This window comes from Thunnus albacares, chromosome 7 (assembly GCF_914725855.1).
Source record: "Thunnus albacares chromosome 7, fThuAlb1.1, whole genome shotgun sequence".
Lineage (NCBI taxonomy): Eukaryota > Metazoa > Chordata > Actinopteri > Scombriformes > Scombridae > Thunnus > Thunnus albacares.
This window is the reverse complement of record NC_058112.1, coordinates 27,324,356-27,343,940: the sequence shown is the minus strand read 5'-3', so window position 1 is coordinate 27,343,940 and position 19,585 is coordinate 27,324,356. Positions and strand designations below refer to the sequence as shown.

General features: G+C 38.6%; 1 protein-coding gene and 1 long non-coding RNA gene across 2 annotated transcripts; one reads left to right on the top strand and one right to left on the bottom strand.

Moving 5' to 3' along the window:
* Window positions 1-1,598: 1,598 nt before the first annotated feature.
* LOC122986031 lies at window positions 1,599-6,160 on the bottom strand. The gene is made up of 3 exons (XR_006404225.1): window positions 5,847-6,160; window positions 4,042-4,227; window positions 1,599-3,506 (listed from the first exon to the last, which is right to left on the bottom strand). It is a non-coding gene; the product is annotated as an uncharacterized LOC122986031 (long non-coding RNA).
* Window positions 6,161-9,791: 3,631 nt separating this feature from the next.
* Window positions 9,792-11,391, top strand: c7h11orf96 (chromosome 7 C11orf96 homolog). The gene has a single exon (XM_044357675.1). It carries the CDS (start codon window positions 10,160-10,162, stop codon window positions 10,538-10,540), a length of 381 nt encoding a protein of 126 aa, XP_044213610.1. The 5' UTR covers window positions 9,792-10,159; the 3' UTR covers window positions 10,541-11,391.
* Window positions 11,392-19,585: the final 8,194 nt, after the last annotated feature.

Genomic DNA, 19,585 nt, shown 5'->3' with positions numbered 1-19,585 from the left:
TTAAACGTCAGTTACAGTATCTTTGGGTGCACATGGGCGTGCAGTGTAAACAGACACAGTGTTCCTTGATGGGAATATTCCCCAGTCTCCAAGTCTCAGGCTATAAATATCTGTGTTGTCCCTATGGTGTCTTAATGACTCTAGAGAGAGGGAGGGAAGGGGAACCAGGCCAGCCCCAGAGGATGACTGTTCATTGATTTATACCAGCATTGCCTCCAAAGCCATGTCATGTATTTTCAAACAGAACTAAAGCTAGTTTTGTTATTCAAGTAAGTGATGTTATTACACTGAACATGGCTGTATAAAAGTAGACTACTGTATTGAATTAAACGTGCAGGCACTTTTGGTTTTTAGCCAGCAAGCTAAGGATAACCGAGTCAGCCAGCTAATGGTAATTAGCCCTTAATGTTATCTGTAGTTGTGGAAATGACCTTGCATCAATTCTTAAAGGCAGGATCAAATTCAAGACTATGAAACTGACACTTACAGATACAACACTTAACTTTGCATATAGGAGGTGGCCACAACATATTAGATGCATCTTCAATTTAAAGCAATCCAAATAATAGCATAATGAAGCATGAAATATGGAATTAATACAAACAAATATATTAGATTAGATCACATAGATAATGCTGTGCAAAACACAGAGGAAATATTTGACTGTTAAGTTCAGAGCTGGAGTCAAGATGCAGTTAGCCTAGCTTAGCATAAAGAGCAGAGGCAGGTGGAGGTAATGAGACTGACTATGTCCAAAGTTCAAAGATGTGCCTACCAACACCTCTAAAACTCACACATTTAAACAGTATAAAAAATAATTTATGGTTTTAGTGAGATTACAGGTTAGACGGCTTAGAGTTACTGAATTTCTTGACAAACATTTTATGAACAAACTTTGGTGCAGCGTCTGCAGTGAGTGCACAGATTACCAGATACTATTTTGGTCTGTACAGGCAACCTTACTGTGACAACAACACCTTTTGGATGCTGTACACGGTCACTGTGCCCGGCTGTTGTTCACCAATAAATAATTCCAGCATGTTATGTAACCGTAATGACTTCTGTTATGATATTGTAAGTGTGTACGCTCTTAATCCTCAGGGAGGGAGGGAAGACGTGCAGTACCTGAGCTCTTGTGTGACTTCCCAACTTTGGTCCCCCACCCCCACCCCCACCCTCTCTGTGGTCCCCTGACATTTAGGTTACCATGGTAACAGGGGCGTCCCATCTCGGTGGGTACAGGGTGATCTTGCCGGTACGGGAATGTAGCCTGTGGCGTGTTCCTCACCTCGTGACCCTGTGGACCTGGATAATGGGTTTTCCTCTCGTTCTCTCATTTTTCTCTTTTTCCACACTCACTGGGTGGAAGTAGGTAACACTAACAGACACATCTTGAGAAGATCACAATTAATTGTAATTAATCATCAAATAATTAGACAGCACATGTATGACAGTACATTCTATGTCAATATATGTAAATATATTCATTTGTATACACATGTTGCTGATTTTTTTTATTTTTTTGTATGTATGCAAGTACAACAGACTTAAGTTTGAGTTGTCACTCTTAGCACAGGCTCCATATACTGTAGTAAATACTGTATTGTATATCTTAATAATATCAAAAAAAAAAAAAAAACTACATTTGGAAATACTTTATGCATCAGATAAGTCTTTCAGTATGTCATTTTGTTATATTTTATTATCAAGCTTTCAAATTTCAACAAAATAGACCAAACCCGAAACTTCCCGCTGGTACTCTGGCAGTCACATAGAGCAATTTCTATTCATTTTATTTGAGATTTTATTTAGAATTAATTTTGCAAATTCCCAATAAACAAAGGTCTGCATTAAATGGGGGACATATTCTTGTACTTTTTGTCAGTGTGTCACAGATATGATGCCGGAAAGTGCAGATTTTAATGCACAACTAGGTACAATGCGGAAAAGAGTGTTACTTTATTCCAAATCTGAAACTCATCTCTGATTGTTTGGATTTATGTAGCTCCTAAGAAGTGAAATACAGATGATGAAGAAAGTTTTCTCCAGAAATCAAAGTGTAAAACATGTACATCTACCAAACTTTCACTTTCACACCTTCATTTAAGGCTAAATTATTGTTAAATTGCTCACCAGTTGAATGAGTGTGTACGTTTATGAGCGTGAGAAGACCAACGTGTCGTGTCTGACTGTCAATACACTTGTGTGCCCTAATTAGAGGTGTGTGTTAAAAAGGGCACTCAGCTGATTTAATCAGTTTGGACTGCACAAGTACAGATAATGGTTGTGTTGTTAAAGGCTACCACAGTGTCTGCTGGTGCTGGTATTTTTGCGAAGAGGATCGTGCTGAGTGTCGGCTCCGGGGTTCCTGGTTCCTCTCTCTTTACACAGTAAACATCATGTTTAAACAGATTGTGATTTAAAGGACTGTTGAGTCTCGTGTGTGTCTCCAGGACCACATTTACAGTCTTCCTGACGTTGCACCCCGGGCAGCCGAATTGTAATAAAGTGGAGCAAAAACACATAAAACACAGTTGTAAATAGATCCAGCATGCACTTAAGATCAATTTAACCAAAAAAACTTCTACCCAAGTGTTGAAGAAACAAAAATCTTAATGCTCAAAAAAAGAATTGGCCTTTGTTTTCTGTTTCTTTAACCATTTCCCTACTTTTACTTTCTCTCATTCCCTCTCTTTAATCGTCTACCACCGTTATTCTGTGCACTCTTCTTCCTAGCAGTGTGCACAGATAACACTGGCTTCTTGTCTGTCTATCCGTTGTGGCCTTAATCCCTGTAACTCTACCTGCTACACACCCACTACACACCCATGACACACACACACACACACACACACACACCAATGAAGTGGAATCTAGTGAAAGTCGAGCCCATTTGTTAATTACGGTGAGTCCATTTGATTCCTTTTCCATCCGATGCCCTTGTTTCCGACCGTGTTTCATAACCAGGACTGTGATATTTATATGTACATTGTATCACTGATCCTGGAACAAATCTTATTTGGTCAATTTTGATAAGCTTACCATCACTGCAAGAGACCACTCTCATATTACATGTAGTAATTTCATTAAGTGGTATTATGGAAATATAAATTAGTGGAGCTTTAAAGACAAAAACAAAGAAATCCATGGAATACAACTATAACGACAGACAAATAGCAGGAAGAAACATGTCTGGGTGGAACATTTCAGACCAACAAAAAACACATTTAAACTGTCTTGTAATGAGACTCAACCATCCGGCTGCAATACTGAGGAAAGTTTATTGAATTTACCCTGTCCACATGTCCAGTTTCCACCCTGTTCTTCTATTATCTGTGGCGTTTGAGAGGCCCATCTTTAATGTGTGTGTGTGGTGTGTGCGTGGTAGCTGGCTGGGATGGAAGAAGGGCGGTGTAGGTGATCAAGGAGAGGATTGGAGGGGATTATTTCTCAGCTGGTTCTGCTCATGCTCCCTGCTGGAAGTATTTTCCCCGAAATGCCATCAGCTGTTGGATACAGGATATGGGTTAGGTTACAAAAAAGCAGGGCACATGATGACGTGTTAAAACTAGAATTGTATAATATTGTTGTTTGTTGAATTTCCTAAAAAAGGAAAAGTCATGCAATAGTAGATATGATATCATAGTTTTAATTAGATGTATGTATGAAGTCATCTAAATACTTGTGCAGTATTAAGTAGAAAAAGTGATGTTTTCTTCAGTCCTTTGAGCACATGTTTATTCCTAATTGAGAAGTAGGGAGAATGACAGGCAGGAGTGAAGCTTTGATCAACTTTAATGTGTGGAAAAAATGGGATTTCAGTCCATCAAGAATGTTATATCACTGTATGTCTAGTAGCATCATAAAAGACAGCAGTGCATGCCACCATCTCCAACCCATACACAGAACAACACATACACCGCACCAGTTTCCAACAAGATTTCCAAATTTTTCCATCTATTTCAATCTTCATAGTAAGGCATGAAATAAAATGTTCTAATTCGGACTGTGTTATATGATGCTTTTAAGAACAATACCTACTTTGGATTCATTTTAACAGTCACGAGTACGGTACAAGGGGTTTCCTGATCTTTGTTTTTGCCAAACGATGTCCTTGTGAACAGCACGTGCAGCCTCGGCAAGGACTTTCAGAAAAACAAGCTGTCCCGAAGGAGGAACACACAGCTCTTGTCCTACAAAGTTCCGGCTCCACAGACTTTTCATTCCCTGAAACAGTGTCATAAAACATGTACACTGAATCAAATGGGTGCAGATACAAAATGGAAAACCAAACATTCAGATACATTTATGAACATATTCCCCCCTTACATAGACCCTCTGCCCTCTCCCCATGTGATGTCATGTGATGTCACTACACTGGCAGCTGCGTCCTTGATCGTAGGTGACCTTGAATTCACTCAAAATAGAGCAAGGTGGTATTTGCAAGTTCACCTCCATTCTGCTGTGTGTATGTGTGTGTGTGTGTGAGAGAGAGAGACAAGATATAGGATGACCTGGTCTTCATCTGCCCCTCCTAAGGTGTCAGGCGAGGAATGCATGACGAAACAGCAGCAGATTTAAACCATAACGTCACTTCTGAAAACTTTGCAACCACAGTGAAGGAAAACCCATGAGGTCAACCCTAAGAATGCGAAAAACTTGACACCTCAGGGCGACTGATCGTACGCTTCCTGATGTACGTGCCACTGGTTGGTGATAACCTGGGTAATTTTCCAGGATGACACTCGGGTTTGCCCCGCAGTTTCCTCATGTTTGTGTACTTGTTGCCTCGCCCACTGTGACATTGACAGTGATCACAGATTATGATCAGATTTGAAGGTGCGTGTTAATGTCACTGACTTATAAACCACCCTGCTGACATCTGTGTGCCTTTAAAAAGTTAATTTACATACAGTATGCATTATAAAAAACTCTTTCGTCGACTTCAAACTATAACTCTGCCCATTTTCTACATTGAATCTGTTTTTTTTTTCATTTCTTAGCTTTCAGAAGTCAAGTTAGGACTTATTTATGGAATAGGGTCACAGATCTATACAGAGATTTTCAGTGTCATTTTACTTTAGCTATCAAATTGTCCTTGTTTTCTGATGTGGGTGTTATTATCTTTTATTTTAATTGTGGCAATGTGCTTTTGGATTTCATGATTTTATTGTTTAGTCTTATGTTGAACATCTTGTATGTTCCTTTTCGTCTTTTAACAGCTTTGAGCCATGTTCACTTTAACATGTTATCCCTTCAATTTTTATTTTTATGTCTGTAATCCATAAATAAATCGTATCATATATCATATTCAAGTTTCAAAGGCTGCATTCATGTCACAGTTGTGTTTCAGGATATGAAACTCTGATACCAACATTAACTTACCAACACTGAGACAAAGCAGTTGCAGTATAACCAATCGTTTAGACTAAAAAACAAAATACAATCTAAAAACGTTGTTTGAGTAACAGATCCATAAATTTAGAGCTTATCAGATCCTCAAACACTGCACAGCAGTTTATACCGCTATGAGATAAGATTTCAGCGCTCTGGAAAGCTGATTTATGCTTCAACACTCAATACTTGAGTGAATACTTGACTGTCTCTTGACTCCAGAAAACACATTACAACTACAAAACACTTATATCTCAGTGACTACTAAGTAAGTAGAAGTAGTAAGTAGAAAGATCACACACATAACAACAAATATGTCTCTTCTATTAAGGCCCGATTCATATAAGTAACACTGTTTTCATAGTTCATTTGCTAGACTAGACAGTACTTGATGACATTAATGTATGCAACAGCAATTATTGTATTATTATTAAGACAGACTCTCACACTACCTCATATTTGTGGTTGGATATGTATCTTCATGTTTATCCACCTTGCTTCCTTTTCCTTCTTGTGTATGATTCATCTGTCACGAGGCACAAAAATGTTTACTTTTTTAAGCGAACGACGAGAGAAGACACAAGAGTTTCTTCTTTTCACGGCAGCAGTAGAGATTTCTGACCTTAGTCACAAGTGCGCTGAACGCCTCATAAAAGAATTTCGTATCAAAAATCAATTGTTTCAGGTCAGAATTACAAAAATGTGACTCCGAACAGATCTGTCACATGTGAGAGAAGAAATCATCCGCGGTGTGAATGTAACCGACCCAGCCGACACCAATCCTGACATGCCATCATCAGCAGTGACACTGATAAATTTAGTCCTTACAGTTACAGTTAGGATGACGTTATGTGTTGACTTGGATGATGTTGGGACTTACTGATGAGTCTGTGGTGTTTGTGTATCTGTTGCCTCGTGTGCTGTGACTTTGACTACATATAAGGCTGAGCATCCTGTGTGACTGTCTCTGACCTGCCTGTCGTCATGTAGTCTCATCTACTTACATTCCTAAAAGCTTTTTCACATTATGAATTTAAGAAACCAAAAATGTCACTTACTACTTATAACAGATGATGCGACAAGAACCTTTAAAATGTTGTTTTTACTCTTAAACCAAGTTATATTTTTCAGATGATTGATGTTTTAATCAGGATCAGACTCATCCATTTAATAACTAAACCTCCAAATCAATAAATGGTGATATTGTTTTGGAAGAAAGGATGATTGTTGCTCTGCGGATCTTGAACCAGAGCTCACATTTCTCTATTTATTTACTAGAATAAGGCTGAAAGCATAACGTTTAGTTTTGTGCTGTAGGGATTGTTCTAGTGCAGGACTCTCAGCTCATCTGCAGACAGTCGGTGTCATTTATCATGTGTGTTGGACAATATGTTTTCCCTTGTAAATCAGACAGATGTGTTGCAACCACTATGTCGCTCCCCCTTTTTACTGCACATTCGCTGAAGCAATACTTCCCTTACTTCCATCCACAAGAGGAGCTTGGTTTTTGGTTTGCTTTTTGTCAAATTGTTTACTGTGACTGATTAGAAATTCAAGGCACGACACGGCATGTTTATTCGTATTTATGTATTTTATAGCACCTTGCAGAAACAAGGCAATGTGCTTGAGTGCTTTAGATAGAACATTAAAGGCAATAAGACAAAATGTAAAAGAAACACAAGACATTATAAAAGACACATTTAAATAGAATTTATAAGAGTTAAAAAGAAAATTAATATGTTAGAATATAATTAGACAGATAAAAGCAGAATAAAATAATTAAAAAAACTAAATTTAATAAAAGGCAAACAGAAGAGTCTTAAGCTTGAAGAGAAGACAATTTAAACAACATTTAGAATATTGAAATATATTATTTTATGTGCAATCTTAATGTAAATTATATAAATAATAATAAAGGTAGTGGATTGAAAAGTACAATATTTCCCTCTGAAATATAGTGGAATAGAAGTACAAAGTAGCATAAAATGGAAATACTCGAGTAAAGTACAGTACTTGAGTAAATGTACTTAGTTATTTTCCACCACTGCTTCTTGTTTTGTGCCATGAAACAATCCAGATTTCCGGTGGATCACTGTACCGAAGGTTGATCAGAGTGTTTGTGATAGTCTTTGTTCACATTTATTACACTAATTAACATGATATCATTATTTGATGCTGCCTGTAAGCAACAATGTCCTGGTTTACATCTGGACTTTGTGTTGCATCTTCTCCTCGTATCTGCAGGTGGATTTGACTACAGTTACATTTAACTTAATGTTGGTCTCTCTGTGCTACAATATATGTGGTTGCCACTCATATGTACAAGGTGAGAGATGATGTCATTGTACCCACACAGAGACTGTAATCAGTGGTGGAAAGCACATTTACCCAAGCACTGTACTAAAGTACAATTTTGATGTACTTGTACTTTATTTGAGTATTTCCATTTGATGCTACTTTATACCTCCACTCCACTACATTTCAGAGGGAAACATTGTACTTTCTACTCCACTACATTTATTTGACAGCTTTAGTTACTTTGCAGATGAAGATTTGACACAATGGAAAATATAACAAGCTTTTAAAATACAACACATTGTTAAAGATGAAACCAGTGGTTTCCAACCTTTCTGGCTTTTGACGTCTTACAAAAAGCAGTGTGTAGTCGGGGTCACGTTTCAGATGTCTATGAGTTGTTAACAGCTCCACCAAATAGTGATTTTTACCTCTAAACTTCTCACATGGTGTCATTTCAAAACTGAAAACAGATTTGTGTATCAGAACTTTGTTTTTTCTTCTTTTCTCTCACGTTAATCATCTCACGACTCCTCAGATTTATCTGGTGACCCTTTGGAGGGGCCCGACCCCTAGGTTGGGAACCACTGGACTAAACTAGTTAACTGTAAACAAAGTACTTCAAACAGCGGCTACAACAGTAACATGCTGCTTACGCACTGATGCTTCAGTATTAATAATCTAATGATGTCATATATAACAGTCCCTCAGTCAGAAGGACAAAACAAACAAACAAACAAGTACTTTTACCGTAACTGAATTTAATGAATGTACATTTTGCTGTGAAGACTTATGTACTTTTACTTAAGAGGGGTTTTTCATGCAGGACTTTTACTTGTAATGGTGCATTTTTACATTGCTGACATTGCTACTTTTACTTAAGTAAATTATGTGAATAGTTCTTCTACCACTGGCTGTAATAACAACTTCTTGACATTCTCTCCTGCAGTCACTTATGTTTACATATACACATTATGAGCATGCGTAAGCAGAGCTGTCAGTAATGTTTGCTCCCATCCACACATCAGGGTGAGTTCCGGAGGAAACCACCGGGTCGCTCTTTAGACACATATTTCATTTGAGGAGACTGAGTGTGAAACATTTCCTGTGGCTCATTAGTGTGCCTACTGCACCAGGTCACACTGGCAAGTTACCAACTGTCATTTGGAGGTATAATTTGATCCTGACAAAGCAATCGGCTGTTCAAATGCTTAATAAATAGCTAGTGAAATTTGGGCTAAATTAATGACTGTGATCCAGTGTGTAAATAATGGTGCAAAAAAGAAGAAAAGGAAATTAATGCAATCAGAATTAATTTAAAAAACAAAGTGCCCCATTGAATGGTAACAATGCAGTTTTTTGTGTCCTTTTTAGGCTCATCTATTGATACTTGCTATAGATTTAACCTCACTTGTCTGCTTGTTATTTCTCAGGCAGACTATTCCTGAATCTGGAGTAATACATGTGGAAATACATAATAAAATGAGCACCTTTTGATGTAATGCAATGTGAAACAAAAATATCACATCCCACAGGTTCTAAAATTGCCACAGGAGTTGAATCAACACCTCTGTAATATCCCGCACAGAAAGTAAATATAAGCTTTACAAAGGTAGTCATTTCTTGCCGTACTGAGCGGAGCTGTGCACAACTCCTGTCTGTTCCAAGAGCTGTCCTGCATTTGTTGGATAAAAAGTGTAATAACGTTTGAGTCTAACAACCTTGGCTTGGTTTGGTCTACTTTTCTCTCTGCTCTAATTTTCATCTCATGTCGTCCCCTCCTCTCTCGACCATACATTCTCCCTGTCTCACTTACTTTAACTGTCTCAATTTCTTTCTCAACTGCTTCTCTTTTTCTGTCTTTAAATTTCTCTCCTTTCCTATAAATCAGTCAACCCCCCCACCACCACCCAGCACACACATAGATACTCTTTCCTCATATGTTTATTTTGAGGGGGGTGACTGTGACTGTCTGGCTGCTACGGAGGCCGGAACTATGACTGGGAGGGAGGGAGGGTAGTAGGAGGGACCTGGCAAACACAGAGAGAGAGAGAGAGAGAGAGACTGAGTGGGTAGTGTGCTGCTATAAAAGAGAGTGCCGGAGCTGTCAGTGACATTCGCTTCAGCAGACAGAGATTCACACACACAACAAGTAACAGCCAGAGAGACAAGAGACATCAGGCACCAGCAGAGTTGAGACAGAAGCACTCACATCGAGGAGTGAGACTTAACCAGTGCACCTTTGGAGCAGCTGTTTCTTCTAATCTTCAGTGTGCCTGGACTTGGAGGTCTGAGGATTGTTTGTTTGTCTTTGACTTTGGACGGACTCTTGCTTTGTTGCTCCTGAAGCAGCGACTTCTCTTCGAATAGGACAAAGCACCAGAAAGGGCAAGGAAAGAAAAAGTTTGAGACTTGCACAGGCAGTAAAATTAGATTTGATTTCTTACAAATTTTGGCTCCTGTTGCACCAATGGCTGCTGTGCGTCAGATGGTTATGGAGGCCTCTGGTTTCCATGTCCTGCCTGCTCACCTTATGGCCTCAGCTATGGAGGAGTTCCCCCAGCAGCTGCCTGTCCCAAAGGGCCCGGCCAGGGGCAAGAGCCGCTCCCGCCGACCCCGTGAGGCTCGATTCAAAACACAGCCTGTCACCTTTGCTGAGATCGCAGAGGTGGAGGAAGAGGGCTCCTCGCCACTGGAGGAGGAGAGGGCGCGTCGCTCCTTCCTGCAGTCCCTGGAGAACCTGAGGCGGAGCACACAGACCCTTCACTGTCCAGCAGCCACCCATCACAGCTGCACCCCCACAACCACACAGGCCAGCCTGGACTCCAGTGACTCCGACTCCACTCAGTGAGGGCTGGATCATCTCCTGGCCCCCGTGTTCCTCGCTTCGCCTTGACGCCGCTTCAAATGGAGGCCAACTGAACTGAACCAAACTGGCCTGTCTGCCAGCCTGCCTGTGTTTGTAAGCTGCTGCTGCTGCTGCAAAAGTCTGCATTTAATATATACTAACATATCAACAGTATATAGCTTGAAGATGCACTTGTTGCATATCTGTAAAGGTCCCCACCAGTGCCACAGGCTGGTGATACTGCTGTATAGATATGATGAGTGTAAAGGTAGCAGATGACGCAGAGTTGAACACACCACTCTGACTCTTTAAATGTATTCCTTTTCTACTGTAGACATCTTCGAGGAAAACTTGAAAGATGAAAGATTTTTCCATTTTAAAGTTGTATAGGTATTTTTGTTTCAATCCAGATTTTCTACTTGACCAGTCAACATAGAAAAGACTGTTAAAAAAAAATGTTAGTATTGCGACTTACCAAACTGTAAATACTTTGACTAAGCAATGTACTGTGCAACAACAGTGACCTGGCTGTCACTGAAGCAGTAGAGTACCATCACAAGGTTCAAGCTCTTGTTTTCCAGCTTCACGGTGAAAGAAATCTCTGCTCTTGCTTTGATTCCTGAGCAAAAAAAAAAAAAAAAAAAAAAAAGCCTTTCTAAATGTTTTTATTTATTCTTTTATTTTTGTTCATAACCAAGTGGAATTGTAGATGTGATATTTTATTGCTGTTTCTGACTTCTAAAGTCGCCTTGACTTTCAAAGAAAATCATAACCTTTATACTTTATATTTGTTTTACTTTATACATATATGTTACAATGTTTGTCATATGTACTTTAATAAATATTTTCAAATATTTTGAGTCATTGAATTTTTACTTAGAAAGTGCACTTATAGAAAAAAAGAATACTATTAGTGGAAAATGAGCTGTGCATCTTTTAGATACATTTGCATAGATAAATGTGACATGTTTTACATCAAAACAGCTGACTCCCCAATCCTAAATTACTTACACTGAGTCAACTATGCAAAAATTAGCAGGGAGTGCAAAGGCTCAGCACCTAAGAAAACATTACTTTGACCCTAAAACTTTCTTTATATGATACATTTGTAATAGGTGAAGACATAAAATCCAGTCATAAAAGGCTTCTGGCAAACACAGACACACATAAAGGAGGAAGTTACAAGACAGAGGGAAGTGTCTTTACCGGCTGTCCATCTCCAGTGTTATTGTTAAGATAAACTGATGCCTGACCCATATGTAAACATTCGATACTTGAGCTGTGTCTACTGCGTGATTTCCAGGCTGGTGACGCACTTTCAGTAATGTCAGGTTTTCATTAGTGAACTCAGCCACAACAACCACCAGCACTGCTGAGAGAAGTGCCCTCTGGAGCCCCAGAGAGAGCCGCTGCAGCAAGCCCTCCTGTTGCTAATAACCCTCTTCTGCCAATCCACTCGATGACAAGTGAAACGTGATGCACGACTTTCACCTGAGTGCAAGTCATCAGCGTTTTACAGACTGAGACAATGCTGCAGGGGTTTTAGTTGAGATCCTGCTTGGCTTGCATGTGGCTAAACTAAAAATAGACTCTCTGATTAAGTAAATCTGCAAGATGAGAGAGGCGTTCTCTTATGAGGTATGATGGCTTAAGTGTTGGACTGTGATGCACGTGCCACAAGGAGATCACAGAGGAACAGAGACTGGAAATCAGGTAGTTGTGTGGTTGTATAGAAAGGGGTAGTAGTGGGGATGACAATTCAGTTAAAGGGCTGATGTTATTCTGTACTTTTCTTATTGTCAACAAGTCCCATGAAAAGACTAAAACGAGCAATGTGTTACACTGTCTCTAAATACTTTCCCATTTCCCTACATTGTCTGTGGCATTCAGTCCCGAGCCCATTGGTTCCTACCATAGACTGTATGTATAGATGGAGGTAAAGGTGTGACGCCACCTGTTGGTTTACATTGGAGCCAGTTTGAAGCCAGAGTTGCAGCTTATAGTCGATGCCATCTTTTCCGTTTGGAGCCACGACCTTCCAAATAAGGAGTGCGAGGTGTTGTCTTTCACACTCTGGAATCACGCCCTGCTAAATCGGTAGCAAAAGCTAGCTTACTGGGAACACCGAGCAGTGTGCAACTGGGCTAACGTTACCTACTTTAGCTAAATGCAAAGAGGGCAGGTATCGTAATCAAGTAACCTTAAAGGTATACTATGCAGGATTTGTCAGTTGGTGTTTGTAAACACACAGCATTCATCCCCGGCTGGACACCAGAGTGAGAGAGGGAGAGAGAGAGAGCAGCGGTGGTCGTGTGAGTTAGAGAGTGAATGAAGAGAGCGAGCGATGCATCTGGGAACAAAGCTGTGAGTCAAATAAAACGTTATGTTCTGAATGTTTCATGGCAGTCACGTTGTAAAGCACAAATAAACATGCCCACACCACTGCACAACCCTGTGGGAATGTGCTGCATTGCCAGATTACTTTTGTATGAGTCTATACAATTGGGGGGGGGGGGGGGGGGGGGGTTTAGGGAAAATCCTGCATAGTGTACCTTTAAACTTACCAAAATATTGTGATAATAGTCTGACTCAGTGCAAGTCCCAGAGGCAGGGGGAGCAGTAGGTGAGCACCCACAAAAAACACCCACACATCAGACAGCCTACTGTAAGTCTTCAAATCTTATTAACAGAACAATAATTTACAAAATGACCACCAGCACACTTATTTGAGAGCCAAATTTAGTGATTGAGACCATAATGACTTGTTAAAAATATTACTGACTTAGTATTTCTGGAGAGAAGTTGACACTCAATTTCAGCCAATTTTCGGCAGCATTACACTTAAGGTGCTTCTGCCTTGGCCTCAGCTTTAAGCTGTGGTAGCTGCCGCTTGATTCCTCCTGACTACATAAATCTTTGAAACAGTTCATATATTGTTTCTTTTTTTTTTTTTTAAAGTTAAGTAACTTCCTTAAACATCTGGGCACTGTAGTTTTTAGCCAGTGTTACTTAAACAGGAGAAAACTGTGCATTTGTTGGGGACTATTTTCATAGTCACAAGTTCACAATCATTTTGTATAAGGAATACATTCTGCTGCATATATATCTGGCTACATGAGCAATACTTGTCAGAAGGCTCAATTCATTGTCTTTTCATGGTGTTGGTTGACAATAAGAAAAATATAGAATTTTGCTAGCCTTTCTTTCAGCAATTATACTTTTTTTCATATTTTTTATATTTTTCTCAGTAATAAAAGCACTCTCATGTTTCAGTTTATGCAAGAGAAAGGGCAACAGCATTTGTTATGGCAAGCAAAGAAAAATCATCACGAACTTTCAAGATGTGAAACAAAACACAACTGCTTCTCTTTTAACAACAGCCACTTCCCATCTTCCAGCCAATCGGCAAAATGGACAAAGACCAGCTGGTAGTATATGAAAGATCTCCAAACCACTCTCACAAACACAAACACACACACATTAGTCATTGTTTGCACAGTGCTTGTAGATCTGTCATCCTTAACTACATCCAGAATTACTGTCTGTTTTTATGTGTGACAACGCAGATCGGGAAGCATTTGCGTCACTGAGATTTTTCTAAAGGAGTGTGGGACAGCGAGAGAGAGAGAGAGAGAGATAAGAGAAACATATTTGTCATCTTGTGCCGGGGTGACAGATTGATCCAGTTCATGTCTCCGCTTTCCGCCCTCTTTCTCCAGCAACCTAGTTTTCATGTTGCAGCGGAGATTAGAGTCTGTGCAAGAAGTGAGGTTGGAGAGCATCAGTGCAATTAATCTAACATTCATTTCCTCCACCACATCTGACACACAGTATTGGTGACACCTCCTTCCTAATTAGTTTCACTGTCTGATGCTAACTGCATGACAGATGCTTGATGTTCTCAAGCTTAAAATACACAACATAGTATAAAGACCAGCTATAACTCCAATGTGGCCATGACTACTAATATTTACAACTGCAAAGAGTCTGACAATTTAAGCCAGTTCTCTCAGGTGTCAGAACACAACCACCAGAGCATGATTATATTGAAAGCCAGACAAAATATTAAGAGAAAAACTCATCAGCCTCAAGGAAAATGCTGTTTTAAGGTAGAGAGCTCATCATAAGTAAGTTTTGAGGCTTGAAGCTGGTCAAATGAGAGGAGTATGAGAATAACATTTCTTGCCTTAAAATGAAAAGTTTTAAATTAAAATGTTTATTCTGAGTTTGCACTACAATTTTTTAACTTCCCACTTTTAAAAATCTGAGTAGGAACCACACCTAGCTGAGCTCTAACAGCAATCAGCAAAATGTTGAAGTCAACAGGAAACCAGTGCAGAGAGGTTCAAAGAGAGGTTATGTGGCACTGTGACGTGCATAGTGTCTTTGTGAACAACGTGGCAGCAGACAAAATAGCAGAAAAGGACAATCATCTGTAAAATAGAACCAATAACACAAACTGTACCAATACTAACTTTAGGGCAAGCTGAAAATATGTAATGTTATTGAAGCGCCAGTGTTTTTTCTGTGCTGTTGATGAGATGCCAGGATGTTTCAAAGGTAACATCACTGCCTTAAGTGCATTACTGTAATGACAGTCTGTTAGCTGGAGTCTGATGAGCCAGATGGGATGACACAGAGCAGACAGCAAACAGCTAGAAATGCACATGTCTCCTACTGCATCTGTTTTCTGGCCCTTTTCTTCATCTGAATGCAACGGAATAAATTTCTTCTCATCTTATACTTGGAATTAGCAGAGTTTTCAAACTTTGGTGAAAAGTAAATCACAGAAATATGTTCAGTCAGTATCTGAATTTAATAGAAGCATTGTGTGTTTGCATTTTCTCAATTATGAAATTTAAGAATTCAGGCACATTTAAAACCCATGTCTACTACAATTTTCAAAAAATGTATAATCTACTTCATTTTTCCTGATTTCTGCTTTCAATCACTTTCTTTTATGTTTGTTTTATGTACATTATTATTTACTGTATATAGGAGATACCAGTTAATCAGGAGCCGTTCCATGATCAGTAAATTAAAAAGACAACACAAACTGTTTTAACATTGACAAACAAGATATAATAGAATAATACAGGGGCATGCAATAAAACAGTTGCAACCATATACAGTCATTTATTCAAACACAGTAAGGTCTTGAAATTATTCAAAAAGAAATGTTGTAAGTCATCCCATTTACTCAGTGCATAATATTTCTAATCTGACTTTACTAATATCAGATTTGCTCCTCTCTCTCACTACATCTGAGAATGAGTCAGGCAGTTACAATATTCAAGTCTAACAGGTGAAAGAGGAACTTATTTAAGAAAGCTTTGTGACTCATCAACCGACAGTTATGATTCCTTACCGAGATAGATAACCATCACACACTTTGTTTCAGGTTAAAAGACTTTGTGCGGAAACTGTCTCCTATAATAAATCATACAGCACTCCTATAAAGTGGGCTTCAAATTACAGCTGAGACATGTAAGAAATATCACTGTAGCCTAAAACGTGTTTTTATGTAAAGATTATATCCTGGTCTTATTTTAAGCGTTTCAATTAGTAAATATTAAGTAGTGAATTCTATTTTAAGTATTTTAAGTGGACAGACAGATCATATACAAAAATATACAGAGCTGAGAGAGAGAGTACAGAAAAAAACACAAAAAAGGTCAAAAGAAACACAACAAATAACATATATTATATACAAATAAAGAATGATAATAAAAACTAAAATACATTTTTTAAAATTGTCTAGTTTTCTTTGTTCTCCTTATTCCTTCCAGTGTATTAAGGCTTTTATATAATAAACTGTGCCTATTCTTGATGTGCATTAACATATTTTGATTTTTTTTCTTGCATCTTTAATAATTGAGTGCCACATTTTTACAAAATGTCTCCAAAACAAGTAGAAAATGTCTGCAGAACAAGCCAGTTCTCTGCCTTGTTTATATTACAAACAGCAGCTGGGACGCTGGTCCGCAGAGAGATTTAGTATTTTTAGGGTCAGTGGGATCAAAAAAAAGGTTTTCAAGATGGCGCTCAATGAAGGCTGTCCCATTTTAATGACGTCAAATATACTTCATTAACATCTTGGCCACCATCAAGGCTATTTTAGTGATGTGCTCCCATACAAAGGTCAGTATTAGTAATATCTGGTACATGGAACAAGAGTTCTCGCTGCCAAGTTGAGAGAATCTACTCAGTAATTCCACCCACAGCCTGGAGAACATTATGTTAAGCAGCCTGTTGGTGCTACTGTGTGTCTGTAACATTTCTGTCACAGAACTCACATCCGCACACTTGACCTAATTGCATTTTGATAAGTCTTTTGACATCAGCAATGGCTGTATGATGGCTACCTGTCCGGTTGATGTCCATTGAAGTATGCAATGAGCTCCACACTGTCCAGCTGAATATATTTATCTATCTAATATTTTAAAAATACAACCAGACTCAAAAGTCTGAAGGCCAATAAAATGGATGGCTGGATGAAAATATGAGACAACTTTGCTGATCTTACATCCTAGGACAAAATGATGGGCACATTGGTCATTCATGGATTAGAAATGGTGTGCGTTTACCAAATTAGCATTAAATAGGGTGTAATTACCTTGACTGATGGATTTAAGATGATGTGAGGGGCTTTGGTGTTTGTCTGTGTTTCAGATAGTGTCATATTATTTTGTGCCAAGTCAAATATATTAGACCTTTTAGAAAAACACAAGGTTTTAATTCTGAGATTCAGATTACCACTTGGATGTTGAGATAAACAGTATTTACAGATCGGAAACCGGTAAATATGGTCATTTCTGCATGGCGTAAATGCAGCATCAGCTAGGCTTTTTTGTATCTGAATGCTAATGCTAATATGACAGGTATCCTGAACTTAAGTGTAAAACTTACTATTTGACAGTCAGGATACTTCTGGTGACCGTGAATATTCATATCAATCCATCCAGTAGATATTTTATAGTATTTTATCATAGTGTTGAACCAATTGATTGACAGACCAGGGAGGGATGAGTGGCATGAAAACTGTCATCTCTTGCAACACACAGCTAATATGGCAAAACATTTAAACCCTGTAAACCAGAAAATCCTTTTCAAATGCAGAAAATGTTCAATTTTGTGGTCCAAATGTTTCTTTTTTTTTGTTTTGTTTTGTTTTGTTTGCTTCTCAGGCAACATTTACTATGACCATCTCTGACTCCAGTTATGTTACAGATGAACTTTGACCCTTGGAAAAGATTAATCACTATTGAATAACCTGGAGATAACCAACAGCGACAGGAACGCATACATGTGCACTTTTGTGTGTTTGTGTTTATATGTGTGCATCCATATGTGTATGCAAACATGCGTGCTGTCTTAACAGCGGCACGCTCCTGAAAGCATCCCTGACCTACATCCTGGTCTCATGATTTAAGGGGGTGTCTGGTGGGACTCAGAAAGCAGAGCCACCAACATTCAGCATGCTCCTTTCATCTCTCTCTCTCCATTTCAAAGCTTTTTCTGAGCTCTTCATCTCCCCCTGGTGCTGTAGAAAAGAGGTGATTACGGATGCAAAACAGAAGGTGACCCACATACCTCCTCTCCCAGTGTTCTATTTCCTTAAATTTTCCCTTTTTGTGATTTGCCCTCCAGACTCAGGGAGAAGGAGAAAGATGCTCGCTCACCCCATCTATCTGTAAAACAGATAAACCAGGTTCATGCATTTAAAGATTATAATCCCTGCTTTAATTATTTGGATTTTTGTTGTTTACAAGATTTTAATGAAGACAGCTGCAGGAACACTTGTTATCATGCAGATATGTACAGTATATATATCTATAAGACTTTGTTGCAGCATCATTTATCAGCAAGTCTTGAAAAGATCCTTAAATATGTCACTGAATGATGAACTTTAATTAAATCACACAAGGTTTATTATTACACATTTTCTACTAATGCTGACAAATCTCAATATGTGAAAATACCAACTGTTCTTTGAATTGAAACAGACCAACACTAAGGATAGCATTATATGGGCATTTTTCTGTTCTGCAGACACACTTTTGGTGTGTTCTACCCTGCTTTAAACTTGAGGGAACATTGAAAACCAATGAGACAACCCAGACCTCCAGATCAAAGCCAAATGTTCTGAATGAGAGTTTTTCCATTTTAGGCAGTGAGAGACAGAATGGTCGAGAATACCAAGCTCTCATTCTTAGTGCTTTACTTGGCACACAGGAGCCAGTAATCATCACTGGACCAACATGATAAAAAAAAACTTAGTGTCTGAGTCCTTTGCCTATTTTTGATTTAGTCTCGTTCCTTTACACCCAGACAGAGCAGGCAGGTGAAACTAAATATAACATACAATAACATGCTCAACTAACAAACCAAATCAATCCAACCTTTCTACAATGGCATAGCTAGTTATCTTATTTTCCCATCCCTAAATTATTGGATAACCTGTTGTCCAGCAACTTGCATTGTTGTTTGCCCCACAGTGTCTTTTTGGAAGTCCAAAACTTTCAAATTCATTTAATTTATCATTCAAATATTAATAGTAAGACATTTCTGTAATTTTACCATGTTGTATTTTTACACTTGTTATGTGTGGAGTAAAATTTTATCATCTATTTCATCCTTTATTTATTTAAAGACACCCTCCAGTCAAGGATGTGTTTTTCTTCTTGTTTCTACAGCTGGATGTTTAACCTTCACTGTTCAGGATGATGTATGTGTAAAGTTTAACACTAGAACGCTGTTTTCACATTTATCCGCCCGAGGGGGAAGGTTTCCCTCACCTTAAATGTCATTTTAAGTTGTGTAGTTACTAGCATGATTTGTGACATCAATATTCAGTTTCAACAAGTGTGATGTGGAAACTTGAAGCCTCCAGTGCACATAAACTGAGAATAGACTTTACAGTGAAGTTAGAAACATCTTGTGTCCAGCAGTTAAACTTTTGAAATTAATTATATTTGCATATTAATTGATTCTGGATTTTTCAAAGAGGGAGAATTGGAGGAGATTTTCTTTTAAAGATTTTTAACA